General features: G+C 46.9%; 1 protein-coding gene across 1 annotated transcript in view; it reads right to left on the minus strand.

Moving 5' to 3' along the window:
- Nucleotides 1-408: 408 nt before the first annotated feature.
- Nucleotides 409-12,548, minus strand: part of dmrt1 (doublesex and mab-3 related transcription factor 1) — a gene marked incomplete at both ends in the record, with an annotated part of 39,805 nt that continues 27,665 nt past the window's right edge. The window contains one exon of the mRNA XM_083644700.1: nucleotides 409-572. Coding sequence (XP_083500826.1) covers nucleotides 409-572 — 164 coding nt within the window. The remainder of the gene's footprint in view (nucleotides 573-12,548) is intronic.

A 12,548-nucleotide genomic window follows, 5' to 3' on the forward strand; every position in this document is an offset into this window, starting at 1 on the left:
AAATTCTAATTAGTATTTGCTCAAATCCTCTTGTACAGTAGATCTCTTGGGTTGAATATGGAGGTAAACTACAAAGATGGAAGCCTTAAGTTACAGTGATCATCCACCAAATGGTTAGTGTCAAATCAGTGTCTTTTGTCAACTACACTCCCCAAACAACTGGTTAAAACCTTCTGAAGCCAGTACACAAATTGATCAACAGGCTCAACGACGACAGCAGTGTATAGTGCATGACCCACTGAGACAGCAACTGCTTCAGTGGGTCGGCAACAACCTCTCCACGTCTCCTGCAGAGAAACATCAGAGGAATCTGAAGCAACGCTAAAACTACAAAATGGTTTTGCAAGAACTTTTTTGCTCAGCTGAAATCTGGTATGCATCATCTGCTCTCCCTCCCTGTAGACCCTTTTACTTGAAGCCAGCGTCCATGATGGAGTGGATGGTGAAGTTGACGGCGTCTGCGCGGGCCTCGCTCTCCGCCTTGCCATCAGAGCTGACCATGCCATGGGAGCTGATGGAGGCGTAGGCCATGTTGGAGTCATGGCCGCCAGTGCCACCACCGGGCAAGAAGGCTGCAGGAAACAAGAACAGAGTCCTCATGTTCTCCGTTTGTTTTCTTTGGTCCAAACCGTAGTGGAAAAGTTGACTTTGTTGCATTTTCTTTTAAATTGGGTTCACCTAGAGTACTGCCAAATTACAAGCAAACATGCTCTTGTAAACAAAAGTCACGTGATTCACAAGTAGCTTGTCTATTCGACAGAGCTTTGGTGACCTGTCATGGTGCCAGGGATATTAGCTAAGAACGATGGACTGTTCTCCTCGCTGTGATTCACCTTATCTGTTGTTCACACCAGTTAAGGCCACATGAAGTCACAGCTGCTGATTACTCGTTCATAGTAGAAGCGAAGGAGAGTACTTGAGTATTAAAATTGTAATGCCCATCCCTAAGAAGAATATGAATGATATATAGTTACTCCGAATGCAAGGCGAGCCAAAGTCACGCCCACTTCCGGTTTAGGCATACGAACCAAGGGGATTTCATCCGCCATTTGTTTTTCCATCTGCCTTTGGTAAAATGCTTATAAAAATACTTTTACTTGACAAACTAAACGACTCAGCTATATTTAGAGCACTTTACTTAAACCAAAACGTAAAAAGAAAAAAATCAACATTTGTTTAGGGTTCGAGTTGTTGTTTGGTTCGAGTGAAATGTTCTATGGCCTCTCCTGATTCTAAATATATAGCTGAATCACTTGGTTTATATTGTATAAGTATTTTACTAAATATAGATGGGAAAATAAATGGTGGATGAAATCCCTCGGTTCATACGCCTAGACCCGGAAGTGGGCGTGACTTTGGTTCTCTATAGATACTACATATAGTTTTCTATTGGAATACTTGTTGTTTGGTGTAACTTCCGGTCACCCATGTGAGATCAAAATCCCTGCAAAGCAGCATTGTGTTTGTGTACCTTACCAATGTATGTAATGTACCACTTCTAACGTACCTTCACCCAACTGAGTTATGCAAAGAAACATGATGGGAAAAACACACCAATGCTTATGCACTCTAAAACAACAGATAGACCTCAAGTCTCTCGCAGCTATCGGGGGGCTACAAATCTTTTTCTTGGATACTCCTCCAAGTCGTTAATATGATAAATTAATATTGCCTGCCGTTCTCGGATAGGTACAGAGTACAGCAGCGCATCAAATAAAAACGTCTGCGTAAGGCGAGTCAATAAAAAGCCAGAAGAGAAATACTATTGTGAGACAGATAAACCAGGAGAGTCATATCCAATACATCAGCCCTGCAAAACGAATGGGCCTATCTGTTAGCCCCTGTATTCAACGGATTCCGAACCACAATGTGAAATTATTCTTACCAAAGCAGAGGATTTATAACAGACTCGTGCTCGTTTTCAAAGGCCAAGACAGTAAACAAAGTGAAAGGCTGAAGTCTCTTCCGCAGAAAGCATGTGAGAGAGCTGTGTGCACCCAGGTGTTTTAACACACACGCATTCTGCAGGTACAGCAGATAGAAACTAATAACACCGCGCTGCTGCCAGCTGCTAGATGACCACTCATAGCGCTTTCAGACAGACACGGTTCTGGTTCTGGCTCCGTTCTGGAGTCTCAGAACCTTGGTGCTTTCTGGTGAACCAGCCCGTGTTCACACCAGTTTAAGCTGAACCAAAGTGGGAGGACATATTATTCGGTAGTCCTCCTTCAGTTTTTTAAGTTGATTAATTATTTGCTCTGGCGTTCGAGTGAACCCAGCCTTGGCCATCTCTTCCGCAAGTTCGGCATATGACTTGCTCTTTCTTGTACTGCTTTCTAGCTTTTCTTGAGATTCGGTAGATGCCCAAATCGCCACTAAACATTTGGTTTCCTCAGGAGACCACTGCAAATTATTTTTCTCCATGTTGTCACTGCCTTCTTCTCCGTCCTGCTCGTTGTCACAGCCTAGAATGAGACACGCCCACTGATGATGTCACGGTTCCCAAGGAAAAACCAACTATTTTTTGGTTCAGCTGAGAACCAACTTTTCAGGTTCCGAACCAATTATTTTTTCGGTCTGAACGCGCCGGCCGGTTCAAATTTGGGTTCGGGAACCGGAACAGGCACAGAGCCCTGCCGGTGTGAAAGCCCTATCAGTGGGTTCATCTGTTTGAAGAGGGATTCTTGAAAGAACATTTTATTTTGAATTCCTGGAAAATAACATGACCATTTTTGCATGCAATGTTTTGACCAATTGATTGATAAGAATGGCAACTTTGTTTCCTGGAGTTAAAAGATCTAAAGCACTTAGGGAAACGCCACTTATTTTAAAGGGACAGTTCTCCCTCAAATTAGAAATGCATATTTATCCTCTTACCTGTAGTGCTATTATCCATCTAGATTGTTTTGGTGTGAGTTTTGGAGCTATCGGCTATATGATGTCGGCCTTCTCTTGAATACAATGGAACTGGATGGCACTATTTTCTTTCGACTTGGGTGTAGTTCGGTCAAAAGAAAATATTTCTGCACACGCTGGCTGCTGCTAGCTAGCAGGTGTAGTTTGGTCGATATAAAATAGTTCCTCCATGAAACTGCTCAGTGAGCAGTTTCATCTTTATGGCCGATATCTCCAAAACTCAGCAACTCACACCAAAACGATCTAGATGGATAAATATCACTATGGGTGAGAGGAAAAATATGCATTTTTGATTTGGGGGTGATAGGGATACATTTTAATCACATTAAATTTTAAATCACATTGGCTAATGTGATTAAAATGTATCCCTATCAGGGGATGAACTGTCAATTTAAGGGTTCATTCCTATATGTTTCTACCCTGGCTCTGAGAGAGCAGAGTTTGTTCAAAAATATTCCTTGGCTCGCCTTAACCCATGGGACTAACTTCAAACTGATGGCATTTCCCCTTTGAATGGCAGTAGGGTTTATTACATGGCCCTGTAACAAGACACTCAATGTATCATCTGAAGGTTTCATATTGCAAAGCTGCATTTTACTGACCTGATTTCCAGTACATATGCTACAACACACCACAGCACAGTGGACTAATTAAACTGCTCTTTCTGGACTTTCTTAAAATAATTTGATCCTCATTTAAAACTATCCACGTCGGATCATTAAGACATCAGATGAACATCTGGTCCTGAACAGGAAAGATGACCTGTGTGTGTGTGTGTGTGTGTGTGTGTGTGTGTGTGTGTGTGTGCGTTCTCGGGGGGAGGGGGCAAGACAATAACCGTGGAAGTCATTTTAGAAGCCGGATCATTAGTGAAAATGTAGTCTAAAGATCCAGAACTTTATGAGATTTTTGACCACCAAGTTCTCAGTTGAAACTTGACAGCCAAAAATGTAACCTAAGCGGCAAGTATACAAACACGTCCACGAGTATTAACTCCAATAATCACACAGTGTCGCACATATCTGAATGTTTCATCAGAATAGCACTTCAATCAGGCCTACACACACAACCACAATTCAATTAGAGACATTAACGAGAGCCCATGTCCCCACTTTCCCTGATCCTTCTCACTTGATTGGCTTCATTCACGCTCGCTCGGCATGTACCCCCCCCCCCCCCCCCCCCCCCTCTCTCTCTCTCTCCTCAGCAGTGATAGGAGGAGGAGGAGGAGGAGGAGGAGGAGGAGGAGGAGGAGGAGGAGGAGGAGGAGGGGGAGGGGGGAAGAGTAATTTCTCTCCTCATTAACTTCCTGATTGGTTTCGGACTCCGATTTCTGCCCGTCTGCAGTTTGTCACCAATTCCAAACTGGCAGCCCAATCGTTAATACTAATGTTTGTGTAGCTAAGTGCACACAGGTCTTTTTCCCAACGGTCCACTTGTACAGCAATAATACCAAGTGGGTGGGGGGGTGGGGGTCAGGGGAGAGGGGGGGGTCAGGGGAAGCGGCTGTGAATTAGCCAGATCACTGTTAATTCTCTGCCAGCAAATCTATGATGTAATTAAAGGCGGAATGCGATGGGACGTGTTCGTTTCACTGGGGACGTTAAATCACGACGCGCTGCGGCCCCGCGTGTTCTGAGCCGCGCACGACGGTCCTCCGCTTTCTCGTTTAATACAGATTAATGTCATCGTGTTGAAACGTCAGAGAGAGAGGCTTGTTCTCAATTAGGCCTTTCACACCCGTTAACGATATGAATGATAAGCATTTTGCTTTTAGGAGCATCGTGCCAGCGTGCGGCGCTGTTCCAAAACGTGTCAACGTGTGTCGTTGCCTGGGAAACGCACATCCCATAATACATAAAACTGTTCGCATCGCATCCCATAATAGTATGATGATACTTGGGATGCCATTGCGAACATAGATGCGAACAGGTTAGCTAAAAGTTTAGCGTCGCCAGCGAGGGCCCTCCACCGTTGCGGTCGGGGTACCTGTCGAAATCCCTCCAGGCCTGACAATCTTTCTAGGGGAAACACTGAACACTGTAGGGTTAATGTCACACAGAGAAACGCTCTTTACACTTAGATCTGACAGCTCTGATCTGCCATGCTCTTGGGCTGTGGTGGAACCAGGGGATCGGACAAGAACTCGCTTGTGTCAAAGTGTGAAACGACTGTGTAACAGGAGAGACGTTACCTGCTGGGGACGTTGAAGCAGGACAGCTTATTCTCATACATGAACTTTTGCCCTTTTCCCAGTCACTCAGCAGCACTCGATATACGATTTCCAAACTATTAAACAGTCTTTGTGTGGAATAACAAAAGGAAGCTTTTTAACCTCCCCCTTGTCCTGTTAAGAGAGGGAGGGAGGGAAGAGGGGGGAGGAGAGGGAGGAGGAGAGGGAGGGAGGGAGGAGAGGGAGGGGAGAGGGAGGAGAGGGAGGGGGGAGGGAGGAGAGAGAGGGAGTGAGGGAGGGGAGAGAGGAGAGAGAGGGAGGGAGGGGAGAGGGAGGGAGGGAGGAGAGGGAGGGAGGAGAGAGGGAGGAGAGGGAGGGGGGAGGGAGGGGGGGGGGAGGGAGGAGAGAGAGGGAGGGAGTGAGGGAGGGGAGAGAGGAGAGAGAGGGAGGGAGGGGAGAGGGAGGGAGGGAGGAGAGGGAGGGAGGAGAGAGGGAGGAGAGGGGGGGGGGAGGGAGGGAGGGGGGGAGGGAGGAGAGAGAGGGAGGGAGTGAGGGAGGGGAGAGAGGAGAGAGAGGGAGGGAGGGAGGAGAGGGAGGGAGGGAGGGAGGAGAGGGAGGGAGGAGGAGAGAGAGGGAGAGAGGGAGGGAGGGAGGGAGGAGAGGGAGGGAGGAGAGGGAGGGAGAGAGGGAGGGGGGGAGGGGAAGGGAGTGAGGGAGGGAGTGAGGAGAGGGAGGGAGGGAGGGGAGAGAGGGGGAGGGAGTGACGGCACAATCATTTCTGCTGCCGAGGAGGGGAACAAAAGCCCAGATGTGAGAGGAGATGGTAATTCAGTCTGATCCAGCAGGGATAAGCTGCTTCTGTGGGCCTCATATCTGCACTCATCCACCGCACACAAGGGTCATGTGGGTAGATAACACTTAAGTAAACACACACACACACACACACACACACACACACACACACACACACACACACACACACACACACACACACACACACACACAAACACACCCACACACCCGATTCTGCACTGCTGTAGTGAGGCTTTACATTACGAGAGTTTGTCTAACAGAGCCTAATGCACGAACAGTGTGTGTGACAGCATCTTACAACTGTAAAGGTAATCGCTTCAAATTAGCATAATAACTCGTTCAAATGTGCAGCTAATAGGGTAATAATGCCATTAAAACAATACATTTGCCATTGATGTAATAAAAGTTACTTACTAGAAATGTAGCAACTTTTTCCCCCCCTGCAATACTTGCAACATTATTGGGCTTGATTGCTTTTACAGGAAGGTTCAAATTGTACGTTTTCAAAAATATAATAAGTGAACTGATATCAGTTGAATTCAATACACAACTGTCATCCATTAACTCACTAAATTAAAAGAATATATACATGGATATGCATGGAAGAGGTCACTGATGATCCTTATGAACAGTGTACATTGCCATTCACAGTGCTTTAAAACCTAATGATGTAAAAACCATTACATGAACAGGAAAAAGTGATGACATTAATGGCTAATGTAGTATGCTAACAGGATTATGACACCGTTAGCTGCTAATTGTTATCATCTTAATGGTTTATTCCAGAGCCGTATATATAGAAGTGTCGCGACATCTCCATTCACTCCAATGGACCAGTTTTTTACTCTCAAGAGTTCCAGGAAGTAAGGTCCTGGATTAAGCAGCACTGTCGAGTTGCAGCAAAATGGACAGTTTGTGTTGTCCTTTGAAAGTTTTTTTTTTCAAATCAAATTGTACATTATCAGCTTTATTTTATCATTTAAAAGTAGCGCGAGACCTCTTCCTGGCTGTTCATTGGTCCTCCGCTGACGCCACTCTCTTTCTAAATTGCTCTGGTTTATTCCATTAATTGGAAGTTATTACATTAACCGTGTGAACTTAACTCATACTCAAACACAATGTGACACAGTTCAGTGCACAACCTGAAAGTTCCCTAAATCCAATCAACTTTCTGAGTGTTTCAATGCTATCCAAGAGTACTTAGTGCAAGCCGTTATCACAGGAGCAAAAAAGAGTCAACCTTAAGAGTGAAGAGTCGCCTGTCACATGACAAGGTTGCCTGTCACATGACAAGGTTGCCCTGAGATGAAATGGCCCCCATTAAAATGATACGAGCTGTGTCTAAAAAGAAAAAAGGTCCCTGGCCAGTTTGAGAGAGGGTCCCATGTGTGGCTGGACTGAGGAGGACCACCCTCACAGAGACACACGCCTCATCATTAGGTCAGTGGCAGGACTTAATGGTCCAGAAAACTCAGTCAAAGAGCAGACAGGCAGAAAGATAGACCGAGAGAGGGACAGGCAGACAGACAGGCAGGTGGGCAGACAGACAGACAGAGGGACAGACAGGCAGACAGACAGGCAGGTAGGCAGACAGACAGAGGGACAGACAGGCAGGTAGGCAGACAGACAGAGGGACAGACAGACATACAGGTAGGCAGACAGACAGGCAGGCAGACAGAAAGAGGGTCAGACAGATAGACAGACAGGCAGAAAGACAGAGGGACAGACAGACAGGCAGGTAGGCAGACAGGCAGGCAGACATACAGAAAGAGGGACAGACAGACAGACAGGCAGACAGAGTGACAGACAGACAGGCAGGTAGGCAGACAGACAGACAGACAGAAAGAGGGACAGACAGACAGACAGGCAGACAGACAGAGTGACAGACAGACAGACAGACAGACAGACAGGCAGGCAGACAGACAGGCAGACAGACAGGCAGGCAGACAGAAAGAGGAACAGACAGACAGACAGGCAGACAGACAGACAGAGTGACAGACAGACAGACAGACAGACAGGCAGACAGACAGACAGGCAGGCAGACAGAAAGAGGAACAGACAGACAGACAGGCAGACAGACAGAGTGACAGACAGACAGATAGACAGACAGACAGACAGACAGATAGACAGACAGACAGACAGACAGACAGCCGCGGCGTAGCCCTCGGCGCATTCGGCGAGGACTTTGACACTGTCGCATGTTTTCCACATAACTCCCAGGAGAAGCAAAGTGCCGACACTGAACTGTGAACGTTGCTCCTACAGTAAAGTCTGCGATGCACTGAGCTGCTGTTAATTTCAGGCCACATCAAACACCTTATTCACCAAACTAAAATATAGATTAAAATAATAGTTTTTGCATTATCATAAATTCGCCCTATTCATTCTATGTGCGGTAAAATCCTCCACATATTTCTGACTCTCATCTTCCAAAATGAAGAGCTGTTGAGAGACAGTTGTTCAAAGGGGACGTCACAGTCTTTTACACAGCCATCAGCGAGGGTCAGAAAACACTTCAATGCCCATTATGGGTTTGTTGTGGAGTCGCAGGGCCACCGCAGGCTTGACAGAAGGCAGCAGTGCCTTGGGGTCAAAGGTTAATTAAGCAGAGAGGAACCTCTGCTCCTGCATTGTTAACCAATCTGTCCCCGGTGGAGAGGGCGTGACACTGCCCCTCGTCCCTATGCTAAATCTCCATCTCGGCTACTGTGCCCCATCAACTCACAAAATGGCCTGTCAGTCTATCGCCCGGGCCTTTTGACGTCCGTCCGTCCAGAAGTTATGGATATGCAATAATGAGCCGAGGCGGGCCGGGTCAATATTTGTGGGACTTTTCTCATCATTAGATTTTAAACAGGAGATTCATTGTGGGGGGAGACAGGGTAAGAAAAATGCCAAAGCAAAGGACACAAGAGGAGGGAAATATATTGCTATGGAGAGGAGGTGCTAAAGCTGCCAAATGTGTTTATCCAAGTCGCTCAGCTGTTTCAGAGGAGCTGCCAGGGAGACGTCATTTGTCAATCGCTCCTCTGAGCCTCCAACGCAAAGTGACTACAAACGCGTGGTTAGATTAGGACGACACCCCGCATGTTATGACACCCTGCACGTTATGACACCCTGCATGTTATGACACCCACTAGACTTTCAGTTTGCTCTGTGCACATTATTATATCAGTCAAACAACTTCCACATCACGGAGAGTGTAAAAGGAGAGGAGAGTACAACAGCTCTACATGCAGTTTCTGACTGAGTCAAGCTGTACTTTACACACTGGATTTCATGTCCATACAAGCCCTATGCAGTAGGGATGTCACGATACTATAATTTCTACTTCGATACCGATACCCAGGAAAATATCGATACTCGATACCATTTTCAATAGCACAGGAAGGGGGGGATCACATCAAGAGGCATAAAAATAAAGTTAGACAGATGACAGACTCCATAATCTAGGCCTGATCAAACTTTGAACTTAGACAGCAGATGAACCCTGCTCTAGCCATCAGCCTATCACATTTAGCTTGTTGAAGCTAGATACTCGCCAATTTTCATTAAAAGAAAGGACTGATTGTATCAAAACGGTTGCAAATGAGTATTGTATCCGTTTAAAAACTTTTAGTATTGATACTTTTCGATACTATCGATACTTTTGACAACCCTACTATGCAGCATTCATTTTGTGATGAGGTGATCTTCTTTGCCCTCCCTCTATCATTATGAAACCTGCAACTTTACAAGTTTCAACGTGTTCCTAAGAACCACATTTCCTTTTCCTAAGATACGATGTTGCGTCCTGGTGCCTGAAATGTATTCATTTGAAAGAATCTGAAGTTCTCTCCTCATCTTATGTCCCACCCAAACATCCTTTTTCAACTGTAAATAGTAAATACGCCGAATTACGGAAGCAAGACGCCATGACAATACTGTTTCCTTGTCGTCACCTAGTGGATTGACGGTGTAAGCAGACTGTGTGGGAACACTGCAGTACAATGTGAATATCTATGGAGGATTGCATTGTGCTACACATACAGTACAGTATGAACAGCATAAGCTGCAATATAAGTGAGTGTTAAGTACCATCGCTTTTCTCTTCAAGCTTCTCAAAGCTGGACAGTGTGTGTGTGTGTGTGTGTGTGTGTGTGTGTGTGTGTGTGCGTGTGCGTGTGTGCGTGTGTGTGAGTGTGTGTGTGCGTGTGTGTGAGAGAGAGAGGAGAGAGAGAGTTAGAGGACATAAACCACACAGCCCCGGCCATTTAATGTCTCCACAGCCCCAGGCGTGTGTTAATGGTGCTGTTGTACAACACATTACAATGCTGCTTGTGCCCTCAGCACACAATTACATCACTATTTAGTCCATCTACAGTGCTGCAGGCTACAGGCTAGTTAGCAGGCCATCTACAGTGCTGCAGGCTACAGGCTAGTTAGCAGGCCATCTACAGTGCTGCAGGCTACAGGCTAGTTAGCAGGCTATTTAGCCCATCTACAGTGCTGCAGGCTACAGGCTACTTAGCAGGCTATTTAGCCCATCTACAGTGCTGCAGGCTACAGGCTAGTTAGCAGGCCATCTACAGTGCTGCAGGCTACAGGCTAGTTAGCAGGCTATTTAGCCCATCTACAGTGCTGCAGGCTACAGGCTACTTAGCAGGCTATTTAGCCCATCTACAGTGCTGCAGGCTACAGGCTACTTAGCAGGCTATTTAGCCCATCTACAGTGCTGCAGGCTACAGGCTAGTTAGCAGGCTATTTAGCCCATCTACAGTGCTGCAGGCTACAGGCTAGTTAGCAGGCCATCTACAGTGCTGCAGGCTACAGGCTAGTTAGCAGGCTACTTAGCAGGCTATTTAGCCCATCTACAGTGCTGCAGGCTACAAGCTAGTTAGCAGGCTATTTAGCCCATCTACAGTGCTGCAGGCTACAGGCTAGTTAGCAGGCTATTTAGCCCATCTACAGTGCTGCAGGCTACAGGCTAGTTAGCAGGCTATTTAGCCCATCTACAGTGCTGCAGGCTGCAGGGTAGTTAGCAGGCCATCTACAGTGCTGCAGGCTGCAGGGTAGTTAGCAGGCCATCTACAGTGCTGCAGGCTGCAGGGCAGTTAGCAGGCCATCTACAGTGCTGCAGGCTGCAGGGCAGTTAGCAGGCCATCTACAGTGCTGCAGGCTGCAGGGCAGTTAGCAGGTCATCTACAGTGCTGCAGGCTGCAGGGTAGTTAGCAGGTCATCTACAGTGCTGCAGGCTGCAGGGCAGTTAGCAGGTCATCTACAGTGCTGCAGGGCAGTTAGCAGGCCATCTACAGTGCTGCAGGCTGCAGGGTAGTTAGCAGGTCATCTACAGTGCTGCAGGCTGCAGGGCAGTTAGCAGGTCATCTACAGTGCTGCAGGCTGCAGGGCAGTTAGCAGGTCATCTACAGTGCTGCAGGCTGCAGGGTAGTTAGCAGGCTAATCTACAGTGCTGCAGGCTGCAGGGCAGTTAGCAGGTCATCTACAGTGCTGCAGGCTGCAGGGCAGTTAGCAGGTCATCTACAGTGCTGCAGGCTGCAGGGCAGTTAGCAGGTCATCTACAGTGCTGCAGGCTGCAGGGTAGTTAGCAGGCTAATCTACAGTGCTGCAGGCTGCAGGGCAGTTAGCAGGTCATCTACAGTGCTGCAGGCTGCAGGGTAGTTAGCAGGCTAATCTACAGTGCTGCAGGCTGCAGGGTAGTTAGCAGGCTAATCTACAGTGCTGCAGGCTGCAGGGTAGTTAGCAGGCTAATCTACAGTGCTGCAGGCTACAGGGTAGTTAGCAGGCTAATCTACAGTGCTGCAGGCTGCAGGGCAGTTAGCAGGCCGGCAGGCTGGGGAACAGAGCCTGTCTAGGGGGATTCAATCAGCCGCAGGTTAACTGAAGCCCTCTGGGGACAATTTCTCTAACTGGCTCTTACTTACAGTTTGGCCCCTGTTCCTCCAGAGCAGTGGTTCTCACAGTGGGGTCCGGGAGTCCCCAAGGGTCCTTGGGGGGGTTCCAGGGTGTCCCTAGCAAAAAGGGGAGTAATTTATTTTCACTATAATTCCATCCATAAGTAACAAAATGACATAATGTATGACTGTTTTGGTCATGGGTTTCATCTACTTTCTGTAATAAAACATCTCAAAGCAAAAAAAAAAAATCAGATGGGGGGGGGGGGGGGCCCTGGGACAAAATCTGATAAAATGGGCGGGTCTGTGGTCTAATTTGTGTCAGTTTAGGGGTCCTTGATGTGAAGAAGTTTGAGAACCACTGGGTTATTTACCATGTGCTCAGACTCTCTAGTCTATACTGTATATATACTATCTAATAGAGCAGAAAATATCCATATATATATATATATATATCCATAATAATAAACCTGTGAGTGGACTGCCAACTGTGTAAAGAAAAATACCATATGACCAATACTTGAGGTACTATAGCTTTATGACATAAACAGTGATTTACCTACCAGATGTAAACAGTGTTGATGATAGTCAGTATGAATACACTAAACCAAGAGCCTTGTGGAAAAACACCTAGCCTGTGCTTCCCTCACCTGAGAAACCCCACCACTGAGCTGAGCGATGGGCGGTGACCAGGGAAATGAACTCTGGCTGCTACATGACATGAAACAGCACTTCCTTTTCAGAGCTCACTTCTC

Source organism: Poromitra crassiceps, assembly GCF_964638095.1.
Source record: "Poromitra crassiceps genome assembly, chromosome: 10".
NCBI lineage: Eukaryota > Metazoa > Chordata > Actinopteri > Beryciformes > Melamphaidae > Poromitra > Poromitra crassiceps.